This window comes from Mercenaria mercenaria, chromosome 10, assembly GCF_021730395.1.
Source record: "Mercenaria mercenaria strain notata chromosome 10, MADL_Memer_1, whole genome shotgun sequence".
In the NCBI taxonomy this organism is placed as follows: Eukaryota; Metazoa; Mollusca; class Bivalvia; order Venerida; family Veneridae; genus Mercenaria; species Mercenaria mercenaria.
The window spans coordinates 30,006,111-30,025,155 of NC_069370.1; the positions used below are offsets into that span (position 1 = coordinate 30,006,111).

Sequence of the window (19,045 nt, forward strand, 5' to 3'; positions counted from 1 at the left end):
ATATATACCTTAAAGTTCATTTGGTTTATGTATAGTGTTTTGAGTGAGTATTCATTATAAAGCAATTTTGGTGCTGTCATTTGTGGTTAAATTAACATAATGCGATTAGTATTTGAAGCTATCTTTATAAAATAAAGAATACGACGGAAAAGATTAATAGATATTTTAATCTTCTGGAAGATTCCCTTACCTGAAAATGAAATTTCGAAGTTTAGAAGGAGCAACTCCTGCTTGCAATTTGAAGTTTTTTGCACTGCCCTCAAAAAGAAAAGTCATATTTCGGACAACTTATATTTTCTGGTACAGAGAAGGTTTGGTAGTTGGTTAAAACTTAAGCATCCTGAACGATGACATATTGCTGATTTTTACTTGAGAAATGCATATAATTCCACTTTAAACCTATTCATGTTTTGGTTTTATGTTATTAGTTAATTGAGATAAGAGAATAATTAATTTACTCACAGCTTTAGCGTGAGTAAAAGTCATTTGGTAGGTTAAACGACCACAATACAAAGCTGAAAAAGATGTTGAAAATCTATATATTTATTGTAACAAAAAATACTACACAGACAGGGAAAAGCATTCTCTAGAATATAAGGATCTTACATGTCTGTCTGTGTAAGACGGGTTTTCCCTACCTGAGGGAGTGTGGAATGAAAAACAAGAGCATTGGCAAGGTTTTTAGCTCCACTATTCGAAAATAGGGGTGCTATTCTACTCTCCCTAGCATCGGCGTGAACTTTCTTGGTTAAAGTTTTTTGGCAACCTTTGTTTCTCTTTGTTACTTAACAAATAATCAAGGCCTTTCAGTGGATTATCGTCTAATTTATCATGGTTCAGAGTTCAGATGCATAGGGATTGAGGGCGTTAGCCCTCGTGGTTAAATACTGAAGCATCTGAACGATGAACCGTGGTAAATTAGACAATAAATCACAAGAAGGGCTCGATTGTCTTCATTCTGACATGTCCATTGACATATTATAATAAATATTATGCTGGACTTCATTTATCGGAAGAGTAATGTATCGGACGTCATGCGGCAATTTGACGTCATAATGCTCTCTTACCGGTCCACGCGTCAACCGTCGCAGAATATACAAATGTACAGAGCTTGATTTCCTTCTTTGTTTAACTGGAAATCAAATCGTGTCATGTTAGAATATTGCTTATATCTTACTGTAACTTCACAATAACATTGTTTAGCATGCAAACAAAGTATGTGCAGGGGCTGGGCCCATTATACCCAAGGTCAAGGTTATTTTTAAGGTTAAAGTTTTTCAGCAACCTTTGTTTTTCTGTCGTATCTTTGTTACTGTTGCTTACATCTTACTGTAACTTCACATAAACATTGTCCAGCATACAAAGTATGTGCAGGGGCTGGGCCTATTATACATAAGGTCAAGGTCACCAAGGTGTTTTAATTGGGTTATTTTTAAGATTAAAGTTTTTTGGCAACCTGTGTTTTTCCCCACTAGGTAGGCAAGAATATGCAGCATTTTTCCTTTATAGGTGCTGTTTCTTTCATGTATCACACTCAAAACCATAAGAATTAATAATCAGAACATTTTTTATAGCGTTTAACACTGTTTCCAAAAGAGTTTCTCGATTCCAGTCCAGTAGTACTGGCCTGCTATCTGCAAGCTTCCGACAATTTCTTCTACATGAATCTTAGACGGAGGAAAAATGACACCAGATGTGTATATCTGTCAAATAGACCAGTAAGGAATTCGCATCTCCAGTGGATACAACTTGCAGCTTCTCATTTTGTCTTTTTCTACACTTTCGTAATGTGCAAACTGGACTGGCTACAGAACTAGTAGACAAACAGACAGGTAGGTCACAATCACATTGCTATAGTTGGAACTAGCTCATTTCCTTGGAGATCTTATATTTTGGCTTACTTGGGAAAACAACTCTAAAGGTACCAGTAGTCTTTAAGCATGAAATAAAACAAGAGAGTTTTGAATTTTTGTAATTTTATTGATGTTTTTCCTACATTTTACATTGATGTAACTCACAATCTAAAATGGTGTAACAATAAAGATGTTAAGCAAACATAATTGTGAATATCAGCCTTATACAGTCAAACCTCTTCTAAAGGCCACATTTGAACAGAGACCACCTGTCTCCACTGACCACAAAATTCATTTTCAATTTGAACATTATTTTAACCTGTGAGTAAAGGCCACCTGCACGTAAGGACATCCTGTATGACCTTCCTGATTATGGTCTCTATATACAGGTTTGACTGTACGACAAAAAATGTAGCAATCTAACAATTCATTCTCTTATTTCTTTATACATAAACAATGTTTGTTCTCATTTTTATCTTCCTCACTGTTAACTCTGATAATGCTGTTTCTTACTGTCATTTCCTATAATGTTATATCACTTATTTCAATATATTGAACTATAAACTAAGTGCTAATTATAAAACTTCAATTATTCAATTCCGTGTTCTTTCTCTTTTGTTGATCTTTTTACTGCTACATGTTTTTCATAACTTTACTTTGATTTCTTTAATTTTTTATTTCTTTGCTTTCGTTCTCTTTTCCAAAAACACTTTGAAATCAAACTAAATCTTAACACAGCCACTTTTAAAGATCTTAATTTTAAAAATTCTGTAATCAAGTAGCTTTAAGTTTAAACGACTCATCCTTATGAACCAGAACACTTTTAACCTTGAAATAAAAGATTACCATGTTTATCTCCACCTTTTTACCTCGTATTTACCTCACTGACCCTCTCGTCCTTACTGCCCTATATAGAAAACTAGGCCTATGATACAATTATGTTCCTATTGTTTGTTCACAGACCAGAGGCTGAGATAATAGTAACAACATGTACAAAGACATAGAAAATGTTTCTTTTCCAAAATCATGCAAGTTTTGCTATTAAACTATAATAAACAAGTCTTTTATAATCTGAAATGCTTCATAAGCTATGTTTAAAACCTTTATAATTTTGGTATACATTTAAGTCAATAAAATTGTCCTGAATTTTGTCTTTCTGGGAGTAAGAAATGTTAACCTCTTTTCTTGTCTAGTGACTTTTCTCAGAATTTACAAGGTGTAAAACTTTCAGCAAAATTCAAACTTCATTATGTCTCCCTTTTCGAAAAAAATAATCTTTTGTAACTGCCCAAGGAAGTTAAGTCACAAAATAATTGAAACAAACTACAGTTTGTACTTGAGATGTCAAGGCCTATCAAAAGTAGGCTATTTTACTAAACACTGGTTAAAACTTTTCAACAATATATCGCGAAACAGATTAAATACTCTACAGCGTGGTAAAACAAAATAAAACACAGCGTTAACACACAATACTTAACAATAACTCTTAAAACAAAACAAAAATGAATACAGCACAGCTACTGTTGATAAACGTATTTCGTAACAGGGTTTGTCTCCTCTTAATCAAATCTGGTAATACATTACACCTGTCTCATTAAACAAATGCTTCTTAGATATAACTTTCACTGAATATTTTCTGCACCGTTTTTATCTGAAATCTTCCCTTTAACCAAGATCATTCTGAAACAATATACAATACAACTTATTTTGTTTTTGTCAGCTTTAGTACCATTTTTCAACATTTCTTCAGTTAAATACAGCTGACGGTTAACATAACATTTGTTCCTGGATTCTTAACCTGTTTTCCTCAAGAAAGTGACAACTTCCGCACATGAATTCGAGCTGAAGGATAAATGGCCACAGATTGTCGTCAGTCAAATATTGCAGTGAAAATACATCTCACTCAAGATTCGAATCCCAGACTTTCCAAATGAAAGTTTTCTGAAGAATCCGCAATTTTGAAGTGAGTGAACAAACTAAATATATTACAGCTGAGATGTGCCACATGAAACCCTGTTATGAAACATTTGATATAAAAATTAATAGCACATAAAAAAGACAAGTGAAGGTAATGCTAATCAATGTTCTAAGCAAATATACAAATGATGCATTCAAAAAAGTATGACAAAAGAACACCTTTTAAACACTGAGCTAAAAATCTTTTGCTTAAAAAATCATACATTCAACTGTTCGATCTATGCAATCACAAGGCAATTTCAAACTCGATTTTTTTCTCATTAGTTCTCCTTATGAATAGCTCCTATGCCATTTCTCTTTTTCTCATTTTCTTTTACCTATAGTTTCTGTCCCAAAATCTAGCAAATTTGCATTCACCTCAAAATTTTACTCCCGAAAATGCATCAATGAGTTGTACAGTGCAATTATATGTATGAAATAAAATCCTTAGCACATACTGAAAGAAAATTTGTAAAAAATGCATTTTACACAAAAAAAGCATGATAATTAATTAAATCCTAGAAAACAGTAACTAAAAGCTAATATGTACAACTATTATGACAGTGTGTGTTGCTTTAAAATGAAAAAAAAAAGTATGCAGAACCATTCACATTCGAAACTTACATAATTGTAAAATTACGTGTCATGATAAAGTTGTGTGTAAAAAGACATGTAAAACATTAGCAACATTCAGTAATGGTACAAAAAAGCATAAACTATGTATTGTTACAATCTATGTACAAAATTTCAAAAGGCCAGGCAAAACATGTTTTCAGCAATATGCAAAAGGTAGTGTACGGAAAAAAAGTCTGCATTAAAAATAATACAAATTTCTATATGTATCGGAGATGCTTAATCAATCATACAAAAAAATATCATGTTTTGCCCTACCTTTATTAAATGAAAGCATATACCCGAAAAAAAAAAATCTTTCTTTTGGACATTAAAACATATGTAGTCCAAGCTCAAATGTTTATATAATCAATATATAAGTAAAACAATGTAGATAAAAACAAGCACAAATATTTTATTATCAAGCACAAAAAAATGAATGAAAAATAACTTTTTTGCAATACAGTATACATTCAGAAATAATCGAAGACAAAATAAAGCGCTAATACTAAACAACTGCAACACAGATTACTCCCAACCTCCAAATTATTTAGCATTTCTTAAGTATGTGCATGTTGCAAATAATATATAGATTAAACTTTCAAATTATTACACTTCTATTATTTGAAATGAATGGTAACTGTGAAATACATATAGAAGCATATATATTCTTGTGCAATGTACATTTTAAAACAACAAGCAGCACTATCCTAGGCGCAAAGACATCTTTTTCTGACACAAAATAACATTTTAAGGCAATTTTACCTGAAAATAAAATTCAGGTACAAATTTTAATATCCAAATTCATAACCAATGTGATTTTGTGCAACACTTGTGGTACATGTTTGTTTATACTGGTATGTCTAAAAATATATGGATATAATTTCTTTTTAAATAATTTTCTAATAAAATTTGATTACATTTTTCACAGTGCCCTATATCTCGTCTTCGGAAATACAATGTAATATGTACTTCAAACATGTACCTCCATACACACAAAAATAATTAAATAATTACTAAAACAAATGACAGATCTCTTCAAAAAGCATAGAAATCAGCAAATGTTCAATAACAAGCAAATTATCACACTTTAAGGACCATCTTACGAAAACAAGTTTCAAAATCCAAAAAATATTTTTCATAAACTTTTCCAACATTCTTTCATCTAATAATCCACTATAAAAAAATAAATAAAACTGTACACAAACAGGAAGAATTCCATTTTACTAATCTGCTGAAAAATGAAATTTAGCTGGGAAAATCCTTAAAATGGTCCTTTCCGACACAACAAACTCAAACAGACAATTACAGACAAAAACTTTTTTAAAATACAAAAATCAGCACTTAACCAATTGTTAAACTTTTTTCCTAGTGATTGTTTAACATAAAGTGGTGGGGAAAAATAAAAAAACTTGAATTCACAAATTAACAATTCACAGATCTGTTTGACAATATAAGCAGTCATTGTCCCTGACAGGTTGATCAACTGAGGGTAACCCATGTCACATTAAACAAATACTTTACAGAGCACACTGTGCTAAACTTATACAAGTATGCCCAAGTCTGACAAATTGGGACAACCCGTCAGTAGCTCGTCAGTAGCTCTAACTTCAGTTTCACTGTACAATAATGCCCATATGAACGGAATTTTTGTGCCACTTCATGAAAAACAATCAGTATTTTTTCTTCAGAAATAAAAAAACAACAACAACAAGTATTCTATTATAGCTCCATTGTGAAGCATGGTGATAAGAGAGATTATTTACAAGAAAATGCACAATTAATATCAAGAACTATGTACATTAAAACGAGATCATGCGATACCCGACTGACCCTTATATACTTGAAATAATGAAAACGTACAATAACACATCCTTTCCAATATAAAAAACAAACTAATAAGAAAACAAACAGGTTCCGTTCTACTTTGTTCTTTAACTGCTTTAGTCATTATAATCTATTTGAAAACAAAAACCTACAGTAACCAAAATTTTCAGCTTTCTTCCAAATTCTAGTTTTCTTTACGCCGAATTTTCATACTGATGTCTCCCTAATTTCAACTAGATTGTATTTGTTCATGTTAAATAAAACTGGCACCTCAGACAGATAATAATGTGATCTGATAATAATTGATGAACATCCATACCTTCAAATATTTGTATGCAAAAAATTACTTAACTAAAATCAATGAACCTTTAACTCAATTTATCATAGCACTTTCATCACTACTTTTTAACAGGAAGGCCAATATGTATTTAAACTTCATCTAGCACATTCAATGCATTTGAATAAATTATAGTTTTATAAATAACAAGCACATCTTGTATAGAAATAAATATGACCTAAATTCTAAAAGTTGCTAGTAGCACATATTTCATGACCTTATTTCTTACCTCTTTATAACTGAGGCCAACCACCTGTTTTTCTGTCTAGTAACCTGACAGCAAGTACCAGTTTTTTCCTGTTTTACTATTTAAATGGTGTCAATTCTTCTGCCCTCATGATATACTCATAAAGGTTCAAGAATACTTATGATAACAGCGTTCTACTTTTTGCTGACAACAAAATTATCACGCTGTAAGGCAGTTTGACTTATGAAATGAACTTTATGAAAGTATTTCATCTAAACAAATATTATGACAAAGTTAAATTAGCACTTATAGAACATAAAATCAATCAAACAAAATGACCAGCAACATCAGACACAACATTTTAACAAATACAGCAATGGTGTAGTGGACTACCAAGTGTGAAAATGTTCAATTCTCTGTACATTACATGTGACTGTTCATATAGAGTTAATATTCATTTATGCTTTTGTGACCAGAAAAATACTGTGCTACTGCAAAAACCAATTTATCTTGTATAATACAGAATCTAACTCTGGCTATAAACTAAGAAAAATGCCTTTCCTTGAATTAAGCACTGTTTTACATAAAAAAGTATTTTTTTCCACTGTTATTCTTAAAAAAGATTAACAATTTAAACCTTTCTCTTTCATGTTACTTATTTCTGACAACAAAACATAGAAATCGGTGATCTACTATTATAAAACATCTTACAATGTTACCTCATACTTTTGCCTAACATTACAACAAAATCTTTATACAGCAGAAGTAGCTTTTGAAGAACAATGTAACACGGGCAGCCAATATCCAGAGCTATAATTTCCTTTTAATGTTTTTTCTTATTCTAAACAATTCTCAAGCATGTTACACAGTCAAATGATTGTCAAAAGTCCCGGATGTTATTCAATGCCTAATATTGAAGAAACGTTATTCAAAACCTAAATTGTTTATTAATATCCCATTTTATAAGTTACAAGTAAACTAGACTTTATTGTACACAAGATTTTCCATTACATGCATCAGTCTGGAGGGCAACTGAAATATTCCAAATAAATGCTTTATGTTTTTCCTGTTTATGTTTTGTGTAGAACAGTTTTCTGGTCAACAAGTGTAAGAATTACATAAACTCACATCTGTTAGCCATCCCTAAAAAATAATTGTCAAAACGAAACTTAGAACAGTTTCTTTATGTAATATCCTAACAGTCACATCCACATCAAATTTACACCGTGCAAAATACACAAAGAGTAAACAATTTCAACTACACGACATACAGAGTGTTACACAGTCAAAATATTTTCACTATCTAATATCAAGGTTTTACCTTAAAAATATCTACAAATAAACAATAATCCCACTTAAGTTTAAATCCCTGATCAATTCTTCCAACTAGGCATTTATTTCCATTTTCTTCTCATACTTTTCAAAAAGATGTCAAAAATTGCACCCTGGGCTTAATATAGCAAAGCTATGCGAGTCCTTGAAATTTCGTATTAGATACACTTACTCTGGTAGTATTTTGTATGTTTTGGTGTTCTTATTTCATTTCTAATTCATTACAAACCAGAATAAGATATGAGATACATTTTTGTAGGCATGACATTTTATAAGAATCTTTAATTTAAATCAATACCAAAAGTTTTAGCAAAAAAATCAACAGACAGTCTTTTTCAAGATTTTTCATTGAGGATAGTTGGACTGTCAGGTATATAAAATACTTCAAAAATATTTCACTGTGTGCACCAAATTAATCTGCTATTGTCTATGTTTTCTCTATACCTCTAACTTAGGCCCATTTCCTTTCGCTGACATTCAATAAAGCACATTTTCTCATAAATCACTGCTCTTCTTAGCGTAACAGTCCAACCGTGCTGTCACAATTTTCCATTTGTCTTCGAAACCATTGTAAATAATTCTTATTTAATCATTATTTACGATAAAAATCTAAATTGTGCTTTCGCAATTTTCAATTTTTAACGTTTCTTGTTCATGTTGAGTAAGTTCCTCGATATGAACGATTTTCAGTTTGTTTTCTCGATTCTCTTCCCATCTCTTAACCCTCGGCAGGGGGATTCCCAGGAGGCCCCCACTAACAAGCAGAATACCAACTATGTAGAAGGCAACGTTTCCCTGCAGAATTTCTGAAAAACAGATAAAAATGATGTCGTTGAGTGATAAAAGAAATAATTATTACTTTTTAAAAAGTGCACGACCGACACAAACTGGCAACTTTAAACGTTAATTTAGGTAACACAACAATATGCCATTAACCATTACCCTGCTATGTTTGTATAGTGAACTTGTCTATCTTTCAATTTAGACAGTACCATTAACTGTTAGAAGGAGCGCTTACCTTAAATATACTAACTGAATGGCGAACAGTGTAGATCATAATCAGACTGCACAGATGTGCAGGCTGATCTAGATCTACACTGGTCGCAAAGGCAGAATCAATTGTGTTCAGCATGATAAGGGTTAAAAGCCAATTTCTTTTTTTTTACTTTTCATTCAGTCTCATGACACATCAACACTGTTATTGTCATAGGGCATATGGCAACTTTCCAATAGTGGAGGAAGACCACTGGTGCCCCTCATAATTCTGTCAGACAAACAAGGGGGATTTCTCCCCCTTGTTTGACTGACAGAATTGTGGGGGTGAGCGCTGGAGGAGTTGGGAGGCACCTGGGTAGAACCACTGACCTTCAGTAAGCCAGGTGGATGGCTGGATGACTTCCTCATATGACAACCTTGATAGGGTTTCTTAATCACAGAGATGATGGGAATGTGGTTAAAAGTCAGTGATATTGACTGCTCAGCACAGAAAGCCCCAAAATTTAACAAGTTAAATTCTCTATTTCTTGAAACATTACTTTTAATAAAACACTTAGGCCTCTTTAACTTTCAACCCTCAAATATATTGAAGTCAAATCATGTATATCATCACAAAAGCCTGTAAAGTCTATTCTGACAAGAACACTGTTTTCTTACTGATCTAAAACAGAATAAATAAGTACAGCTGCTTTCAAAAAATACTTTTTCGCATTACAGTCAGAGCCAACATTTAAACCAATCAAAATTGAACTCCTTGAAAATGCACTGTAAATAAAGTGTTTACTATTTATGCAATGAAAGATAAATATCTATTCACTCAATGACTGCGCAACAAACCTACTGGAAGAAAAATATTTCCACCAAGATTATGCTGTTCAGTCTGCTTTTTTCTATTAATGACCACAAAAAACTGATAAAAATGTCTCTCAAAGAGTCAAAATGTTAAACAAAGTAGGACAAAATTAGAAATTACCACATGAAAAGGTCAGGCTTACTAAGCCACAGCACGTGAGTACTTAAAGCACCTATTCATCTTCCGAAAACAAATTTAATCAAATATACCACATTAAGAAACACAAGTGCATTTATTTATCTGATCTCTGAAGTGTTGCCAATTGAATTTCTATCACAATGAAAGTAGTTCTTCATTTCTCATCATTACACAACATACTCACTGTTCTTGCTTTAACATTTTGCAGTTTAGATCTGCCAGATATATTACATAGTCTTTGTCTAATTGGAGAGAGAGAAAAACTTTCAACTACTTATGTTTTTGTGTAATATGAGCCATGCCATTGGAAAACCAACATAGTGGCTTTATGACCAGCATGAATCTACCCCAGCCTGCGCATCCGCGCAGTCTGGTCAGGATCCATGCTGTTCGCTTTTAAAGCCTATTGGAATTGGAGAAACTGTCAGCGAACAGCATGGATCCTAAACAGACTGCACGGATGCGCAGGCTGGTCTGGATCCATGCTGGTCGCAAAGCCACTATGTTGGTTTTCTCATGGCACGGCTCATATAATGTTTACTGGTTCAGTGTACAAGGTAATTTATTAAGTACAACTCAACATCAGTACATCCAGTTCAATGCCCTACTTCACATTATAATTATTTCAGTGGCAACTCGTCACAGCTGATGTAACATATGTTATAAACGTTTTTCTTACAATCAACAGCCATGCTCAAATGTATGTCAGTCACTGCAAAATGCTGTAGCACTGTTATTGACTAAACTTTTTATTCATTATCATCTACATCATCTGCGTCATAAATGGTTTTCAAGGTGATCAACAACAAAACTGTTAAAACTTGTACCCTTCAGATTTTGTAAATATCACACCACTAATATTTCAACTTTATTAAGAATGCATTTAATTACTAGATATTACTGTTTTAAAATTTGCATTTTCAGATTTTTTGCAAAAATTGAACCCCAATTTAAATTTTGTAATCTTGTTTTCGAGGTACATCAAATATCGTTAAATAAAGTCCTGAATTCTATATTCCACTTCTGACCAATGTGGGGAAGTTGTTTAATGGAAAACAACTGAAAACATCTAGGATCCAAAGAAAACTTACCGCTGAGTTCATATCCAAGTAATACGGCAAAGCCTTGAAAGAACGTGAGTAGACCAAACGACGATATCAGCCGATCCTTCCCATATAACTCTATCAGCATGATTGATCGAAGAGTGAAAAATGCCGCTGAAAATAAAAGAAACAAAGGCTCATAATCATAACAAGGCAGTCTGAAAGACAGGTATATCCCCCACCGCTGTTATGGATAGCGAAAGGGTTGATGCTACTGGGTGGAAGCATTGATGTTATAGTCCATGTATGACGACATCAATGAATTTGAAAATCCTTCATGGGGTTTTAGGAGATGCAGAGCGGACACAAAATGGAAGGCTCAAACCTTTGATCTTAGTTGTGACCTTGACCTTGAGCTGACATGACTGACTCATGACTTCTGCACATCATCTTGATGAGGTGATCATTTGATCCAAGTTTCATGAAAATCCTTCAAGGGTTTTAGGAGATGCAGAGTGGACACAAAATGGAAAGCTCAAACCTTTGACCTTGACTTCCGACATTGACCTTGAACCGACATGGCTGACTCATGAGTTCTGCAGATGATCATTTGGCCCAAGTTTCATGAAAATCCTTCAAGGGGTTTAGGAGATACAGAGCGGATACAAAATGTTACGGAAGGATGGAAGACAGGATGGATGGAGATCATTCCTATAACCCCCCACCACTCATGGCGGGGGATTAATAAATGGCAAATAATGTATGAACAGAAGCAAAATGAAAGTTTCACACGTTTCTTTTTGACAATTCCTATTAACCAATATTAATTCTGTACCAAAAACACTTTACCTGTAACCTTTTCAGCAAAGAAAAAGATCTGTTGCATGTCATCTTTTATTCATCAACATTTCTCTACATTTTTTTCCATCTCACTTCACCCAGATAACGCCTTCACCATTCTATTTTGTTACTTACGCCAGTTTTAGTTTTTTTTTCTGATTTTTTCCTACTTGATAAATTTTCTGTTTACTGTATGAAATTTTTTGCGGGGAGTCTTAAAAAACTAGGTTAATGATCATCAATCTCAGCGATGACGTGCAATGCAAACTCCTGTATCTTCATTTTTCACACATAGTTTAGCACATTTTTGGGCACATTCGAACCAAGCTATCATTAAGTGCATATCAATAAGTGTGCAGGAACAAAAAAAAATCAAAATATTTTCATTAAATCAAGGAATGTGCAAATTAAACAGTCCTCACTGTAAGTAGGTTACTGTGCTAAGACAGTAACATTCCAAGGGCCAAAACCATCCATGTTATCATAGAAAGTGATCAAACAGTAAAATTTCAAGGGCCATAACCATCCATGTTATCATAGAAAGTGACCAAACAGTAACATTCCAAGGGCCATAACCATCCATGTTATCCTAGAAAGTGATCAAACAGTAACATTCCAAGGGCCATAACCATCCAATTCCATGTTATCATAGAAAGTGACCAAATCGTAACATTCCAAGGGCCATAACCATCCATGTTATCATAGAAAGTGACCAAACAGTAACATTCCAAGGGCCATAACCATCCAATTCCATGTTATCATAGAAAGTGACCAAACAGTAACATTCCAAGGGCCATAACCATCCATGTTATCATAGAAAGTGACCAAACAGTAACATTCCAAGGGCCATAACCATCCATGTTATCATAGAAAGTGACCAAACAGTAACATTCCAAGGGCCATAACCATCCATGTTATCATAGAAAGTGACCAAACAGTAAAATTCCAAAGGATATAACCTTCAAACCTTAAATGTAAGGAGTCTGGGTTAAGATTGTGACACAAGTGTTCTTGTTATGTGAACATGTTACAAGCTCTTCGTGAATGGCAGAATTATTGAACTGAAAACCCTTGACCTCCAAGTGTGACCTTGACCTTTAAAATATGGGTATCAGACATAGCTGGAACAGGACACATCAACTATTTATGGAGAATATTACTGATATCCCTACATGGGTGGCAAAAGTCTGACTGACAATGTCATGAAAGACAGACAGTGGCAAAAGTCTGACTGACAATGTCATGAAAGACAGACAGTGGCAAAAGTCTGATTGACATGAAAGACAGAAAGTGGCAAAAGTCTGATTGACATGAAAGACAGAAAGTGGCAAAAGTCTGATTGACATGAAAGACAGACAGTGGCAAAAGTCTGACTGACATGAAAGACGGAAAGTGGCAAAAGTCTGACTGACATGAAAGACAGATAGTGGCAAAAGTCTGACTAACATGAAAGACAGACAGCGGCAAAAGTCTGACTGACATTAAAGACAGACAGTGGCAAAAGTCGGACTGACATGAAAGACAGACAGTTACTGCCCATTCTTCCAGAATTAACACAATAATTAGCACCGAAAGGCCCAAACATTATTAAAATATCATGTCAGACCAAATTTAACTTTTTCTAAGAAAACCAGGGATAAATTAAAAATCATGCATAGGTATATACCTCAGGTTGTATGTTTCAAAATATTTACAAGCTGAAGGTGGTAAATTAGAATTTAGTCACCCAATGGAGTTGTTCTTGATCATTTTAAATTTTATTGCATTTATATTCACTAAGCATTAAATACAAGCTACATTTTCACTGTCTGTATTTTTAAATATGATTTTCCTACCTTTGTTGTCCAACCAAGACAGAGCTATTTTCACGAAAATATACATTTTGATATAACACATGGCCTAAGGAGTAATATAAATAAGAAGCTCTATATTGAATGTGTTAAAGATTTGCATTGACAATTGAGCCGTGCCATTGGAAAACCAACATAGTGGCTTTGCGACCAGCATGGATCCAAACCAGCCTGCGCATCCGCGCAGTCTCGTCAGGATCCATGCTGTTCACTTTTAAAGCCTATTGCAATTAGAGAAAATGTTGGCAAACAGTATGGATCCTGACCAGACTGCGCGGATGCGCAGGCTGGTCTGGATCCATGCTGGTCGCAAAGCCACTATGTTGGTTTTCTTATGTTGCGGCTCAATTAATATTTAGCCAAAACTTAAAACAAATGCAAGTTTGTGGACTTATTACTGCCTACCTTCGCTGATCATAACAGAGATAGATTGGATTTAAACAATTCAGAAGCTAAACTAAACAATTTTAAACTTGCCTTTCATTTCAGATTCAAACGGGAATTAACAATAGAAATTACATTTAAATCAAAAGACTCTGCTTTTACATTATTTTCACATTAAAGGGTGCAGGGGAGTAATTACAAAGCTTCATAAAAACTTATAATATAAGAGAGATCTTTATGTCATGGGTCTTGCTGTTCCTTAAATAAAATCTGTGTCAGAATACACAGAAGGGAAAAATATTATAAAATATTACTTAAAATGTGACTGGTCAACCACAGTTAATTTATCTTAACCAGATCATGTGTGGATAAACCGAGCTTAGCCACTTGACTGGCTTTTAATGTGATTGTTTCTACCTTATCATAACCATGAGAATTCCTGCAATACTCTTGAGCATACAACACACAAAAATTATATATCAGCAAGACTGAACTTTGGCAAATGGATTTATGTATGTGCACATAAAGCTATTGACCCAGATAACAGACAATATCCAGGAGCAAGATTCTGAACAGCTTTCCTTGGAACAACCTAGTAGATATTTTTACCAGGTGAAAATCGTGGGAAAGTATTATCTTCCTTGGCAAGCATATAGTTACAATCAGTCTACAAGACTCCATAAGTTAGTCTTATGTCAGTGTAAATTTACAATATTTATTATGTAATAATATCACAAACTGAATTACCATCACATTGAAAACTTACCAGTAAACAGTCCGAAAAATGCAGCATAGAATCCCAGCCAGCTGTTACTGTTGAACAACTGTCCGAACAAAGACAAGAATCCTGCCAGCACGATCATTGTATTGTTCAGTTGTACCGCACTTGCCCAAGGCCGGTCTGCGACCCAACCAAATGCAAATCGACCAATCATATTGGCCACCCATAAAATTGAGATCAGGAATGAGGATTTCTCGGTTGAAATACCCAACGATTTTGCTTTCTTTGGAAGATGAACTAATGGAATGGCACAAGCTGAAAAAGAAAAGAGCGATTCAAATGATGAAAGAGACAAGTGAATGAAGTATTGCTATACTAAGGGCCCCCTACCAGTTATAACAAATTATCTTAACTACAGCATAGCCTATCGACAATCTTCAACTGCTTTTAAACACAAAAAAAATAAATACATTTTTTGGATAATTTTACATTTCATTTCTTCACTTGTCTCCTAGTGGGAAAATATCATGAAATACTACATCCTTTTAAAGGGAAGTAATTCTGAAAAAAAATACGCCAACATTTTTTTTACTCTAGTTGTATGACACATAAACTTGTTTTGTTGAATTATTATGAAAATGTTAGACTGAACAACAACAAAAAATGACCTAGTCTTTGACCTTGACCTTTGATTTTGTGGTCAGGGCCTCTGGTCTTGTGCTAAGCATTGTCTCTTGTCATTACCATGGGGAGCATTTGCGACAAGTTTCTAAAATATTAAAAGCAGCTTTTTTAGGATAGTACAACAGAGGTTAACTGAAACCGTGCAGCACGTTTAACTGTAACCGATTAACATATTCAATACCAAAATTTCTAATAGTTTTCTTTTTATCTAATTATACAACCATTTACAAGAAGACCAAAAACTTAGATAAAGGGGACAAGCCTCGTTGACCTGCATCTCAACTTGAACATAATATATTACTGAAAAACAGGATAAATTCAAGGATCTCAGATGGATGATATTATAAAGTAAACAACATCTGTGCATAAAATATCGGTCAAATAGTTGAATTTATATCACATAATATTACTGCCACACTTACTTAAAAATGGCATTTTGTTTTAAATATAAAGCACATTTTGTATTAATATACCATGCAAAAAATTACATCATTCGATATAAACAAGTACAGAAAAATATTAACATGATTATGAAAGAAATATTATGTAAATTGACTAGCTGCAGGAATATACAAAAAGCTCAAAACTGAATAAACAAGAGCTGTCACCATAGGATGACACATGCCCCCGATGGCACTTTGAATGAATAGTTATGGCCGATGTTAGAGTTTAGGACCTTTGACCTACGGAGCTGGGTCTTGCGCGCGACACGTCGTCTTACTGTGTCACACATTCATGCGTAGTTATTTTAAAATCCATGCATGAATGACAAAGATATGGACCGGACACGCCCATCAATGCACTATCATGAAAAATGACCTTTAACATCTAAGTGTGACCTTGACCTTTCAGCTACGGACCTGGGTCTTGCGCATGACACGTCGTCTTACTGTGGTACACATTCATGCCAAGTTATTTGAAAATCCATCCATGGATGACAAAGATATGGACCGGACACGCCCATCAATGCACTATCCTTTAACGTCTAAGTGTGACCTTGACCTTTGAGCTACGGACCTGGGTCTTGCGCGCGACACGTCGTCTTACTGTCGTACACATTCATGCCAAGTTATTTGAAAATCCATCCATCGATGACAAAGATATGGACCGGACACGCCCATCAATGCACTATCCTTTAAAGTCTAAGTGTGACCTTGACCTTTGAGCTACGGACCTGGGTCTTGCGCATGACACGTCGTCTTACTGTGGTACACATTCATGCCAAGTTATTTGAAAATCCATCCATCGATGACAAAGATATGGACCGGACACGCCCATCAATGCACTATCCTTTAATGTCTAAGTGTGACCTTGACCTTTGAGCTACGGACCTGGGTCTTGCGCGCGACACGTCGTCTTACTGTGGTACACATTCATGCCAAGTTATTTGAAAATCCATCCATCGATGACAAAGATATGGACCGGACACGAAAATTGCGGACAGACTGACAGACCGACTGACCGACAGACGGTTCAAAAACTATATGCCTCCCTTCGGGGGGGGGGGGGGGGCATAAAAAATCTGATTTATTGATCTGTTAACAACTAAATCAATATCAGTAAACTAGAAATGCACTTTAACCTCTAACAGATGTTTATAATAAAGGTAGTGCTGTAAACATAACCGCTAATTGCTGTTTACATTAACAAGGTCATATACTGGCTGTTTTGGCTTATCTGCTGTTGTCAGTGACCTGTGTGCTATCTAACAGTTCATAGTTAGGTGACAAACTAATAGGTTATTTATAGATCACAAGCGGAAATTGCAAAACATTTTCCATTTTTATAGATGATTTTGTTTCAAGTCGTTGTGATATCTCCAACCCTTCCACTACAAACACCCACACCCAACATTAATTAATATGATATAATATAACTTTTCACCTTTAGCCTGCTAAATTTCAAAAATGAACTGCCCCATCATTCAATTAGGGCAATACCATTTATTATTCGAAGGGTGTTCACTGAAACTTACTGACTGAATAGCAACCAGTGCAGGCTGATCTTGGTCCGCACTGGTTGTAAAGGCAGAATCACTGCCGCAACAAACTGTGAGTTACTAAGACTTGCCAAAGATATAAAAGATATAATAAACTGTGAAACAAAATAAAAACCTTGTCCACAATTATTCTTACATAAAGTGTATAATATTAAAGTATGTTCTATTAAACAAGAGGACCATGATGGTCCTGAATCGCTCACCTATTCCCACATGACCCAGTTTTGAACTGAGTATGACGTTGTTATTTCTATTATTTGACATAGTGACCTAGTTTTTGAGCACATGTGACCTAGATATCATCAATATAAAAAATTCTGACCAATTTTCATGAAGATCCATTGAAAAATATGACTTCTAGAGAGGTCACAAGGTTTTTCTATTATTTGACCTAATGACCTAGTTTTTGAAGGCACGTGACCCACTTTTGAACTTGACCTAAATATCATCAAGGTGAACATTCTCACCAATTTTCATGAAGATCTCATGAAAAATATGGCCTCTAGAGAGGTCACAAGGTTTTTCTATTTTTAGACCTACTGACCTAGTTTTTGACTGCACATGACCCAGTTTCGAACTCGACCTAGATATCATCAAAGTGAACATTCTCACTAATTTTCATGAAGATCCATTGAAAACAAGAGCTGTCTCCGTAGGATGACACATGCCCCCGATGGAACTTTGAATGAATAGTTATGGCCGATGTTAGAGTTTAGGACCTTTGACCTACGGAGCTGGGTCTTGCGCGCGACACATCGTCTTACTGTGTCACACATTCATGCATAGTTATTTTAAAATCCATGCATGAATGACAAAGATATGGACCGGACATGCCCATCAATGCACTATCATGAAAAATGATCTTTAACGTCTAAGTGTGACCTTGACCTTTGAGCTACGGACCTGGGTCTTGCGTGTGACACGTCGTCTTATTGTGGTACACATTCATGCCAAGTTATTTGAAAATCCATCCATCGATGACAAAGATATGGACCGGACACACCCATCAATGCACTATCCTTTAACATCTAAGTGTGACCTTGATCTTTGAGCTACGAACCTGGGTCTTGCGCAGGACACGTCGTCTTACTGTGGTACACATTAATGCCAAGTTATTTGAAAATCCATCCATCGATGACAAAGATATGGACCGGACACGCCCATTAATGCACTATCCTTTAACGTCTAAGTGTGACCTTGATCTTTGAGCTACGGACCTGGGTCTTGGGCACTGCACGTCATCTTACTGTGGTACACATTCATGCCAAGTTATTTGAAAATCCATCCATCGATGACAAAGATATGGACCGGACACCCCCATCAATGCACTATCCTTTAACGTCTAAGTGTGACCTTGACCTTTGAGCTACGGACCTGGGTCTTGCGCACTGCACGTCGTCTTACTGTGGTACACATTCATGCCAAGTTATTTG

General features: G+C 34.7%; 1 protein-coding gene across 1 annotated transcript in view; it reads right to left on the reverse strand.

The window, feature by feature from the left end:
• Nucleotides 1-1,959: 1,959 nt before the first annotated feature.
• LOC123559549 (monocarboxylate transporter 5-like) overlaps nt 1,960-19,045 on the reverse strand; it is a 53,122-nt gene continuing 36,036 nt past the window's right edge. Inside the window, exons 5-7 of the mRNA XM_045351461.2 lie at nt 14,975-15,244; nt 11,183-11,308; nt 1,960-8,910 (exon numbers count right to left, since the gene is read on the reverse strand). Coding sequence (XP_045207396.2) covers nt 8,714-8,910; nt 11,183-11,308; nt 14,975-15,244 — 593 coding nt within the window. The 3' untranslated portion in view covers nt 1,960-8,713. The remainder of the gene's footprint in view (nt 8,911-11,182; nt 11,309-14,974; nt 15,245-19,045) is intronic.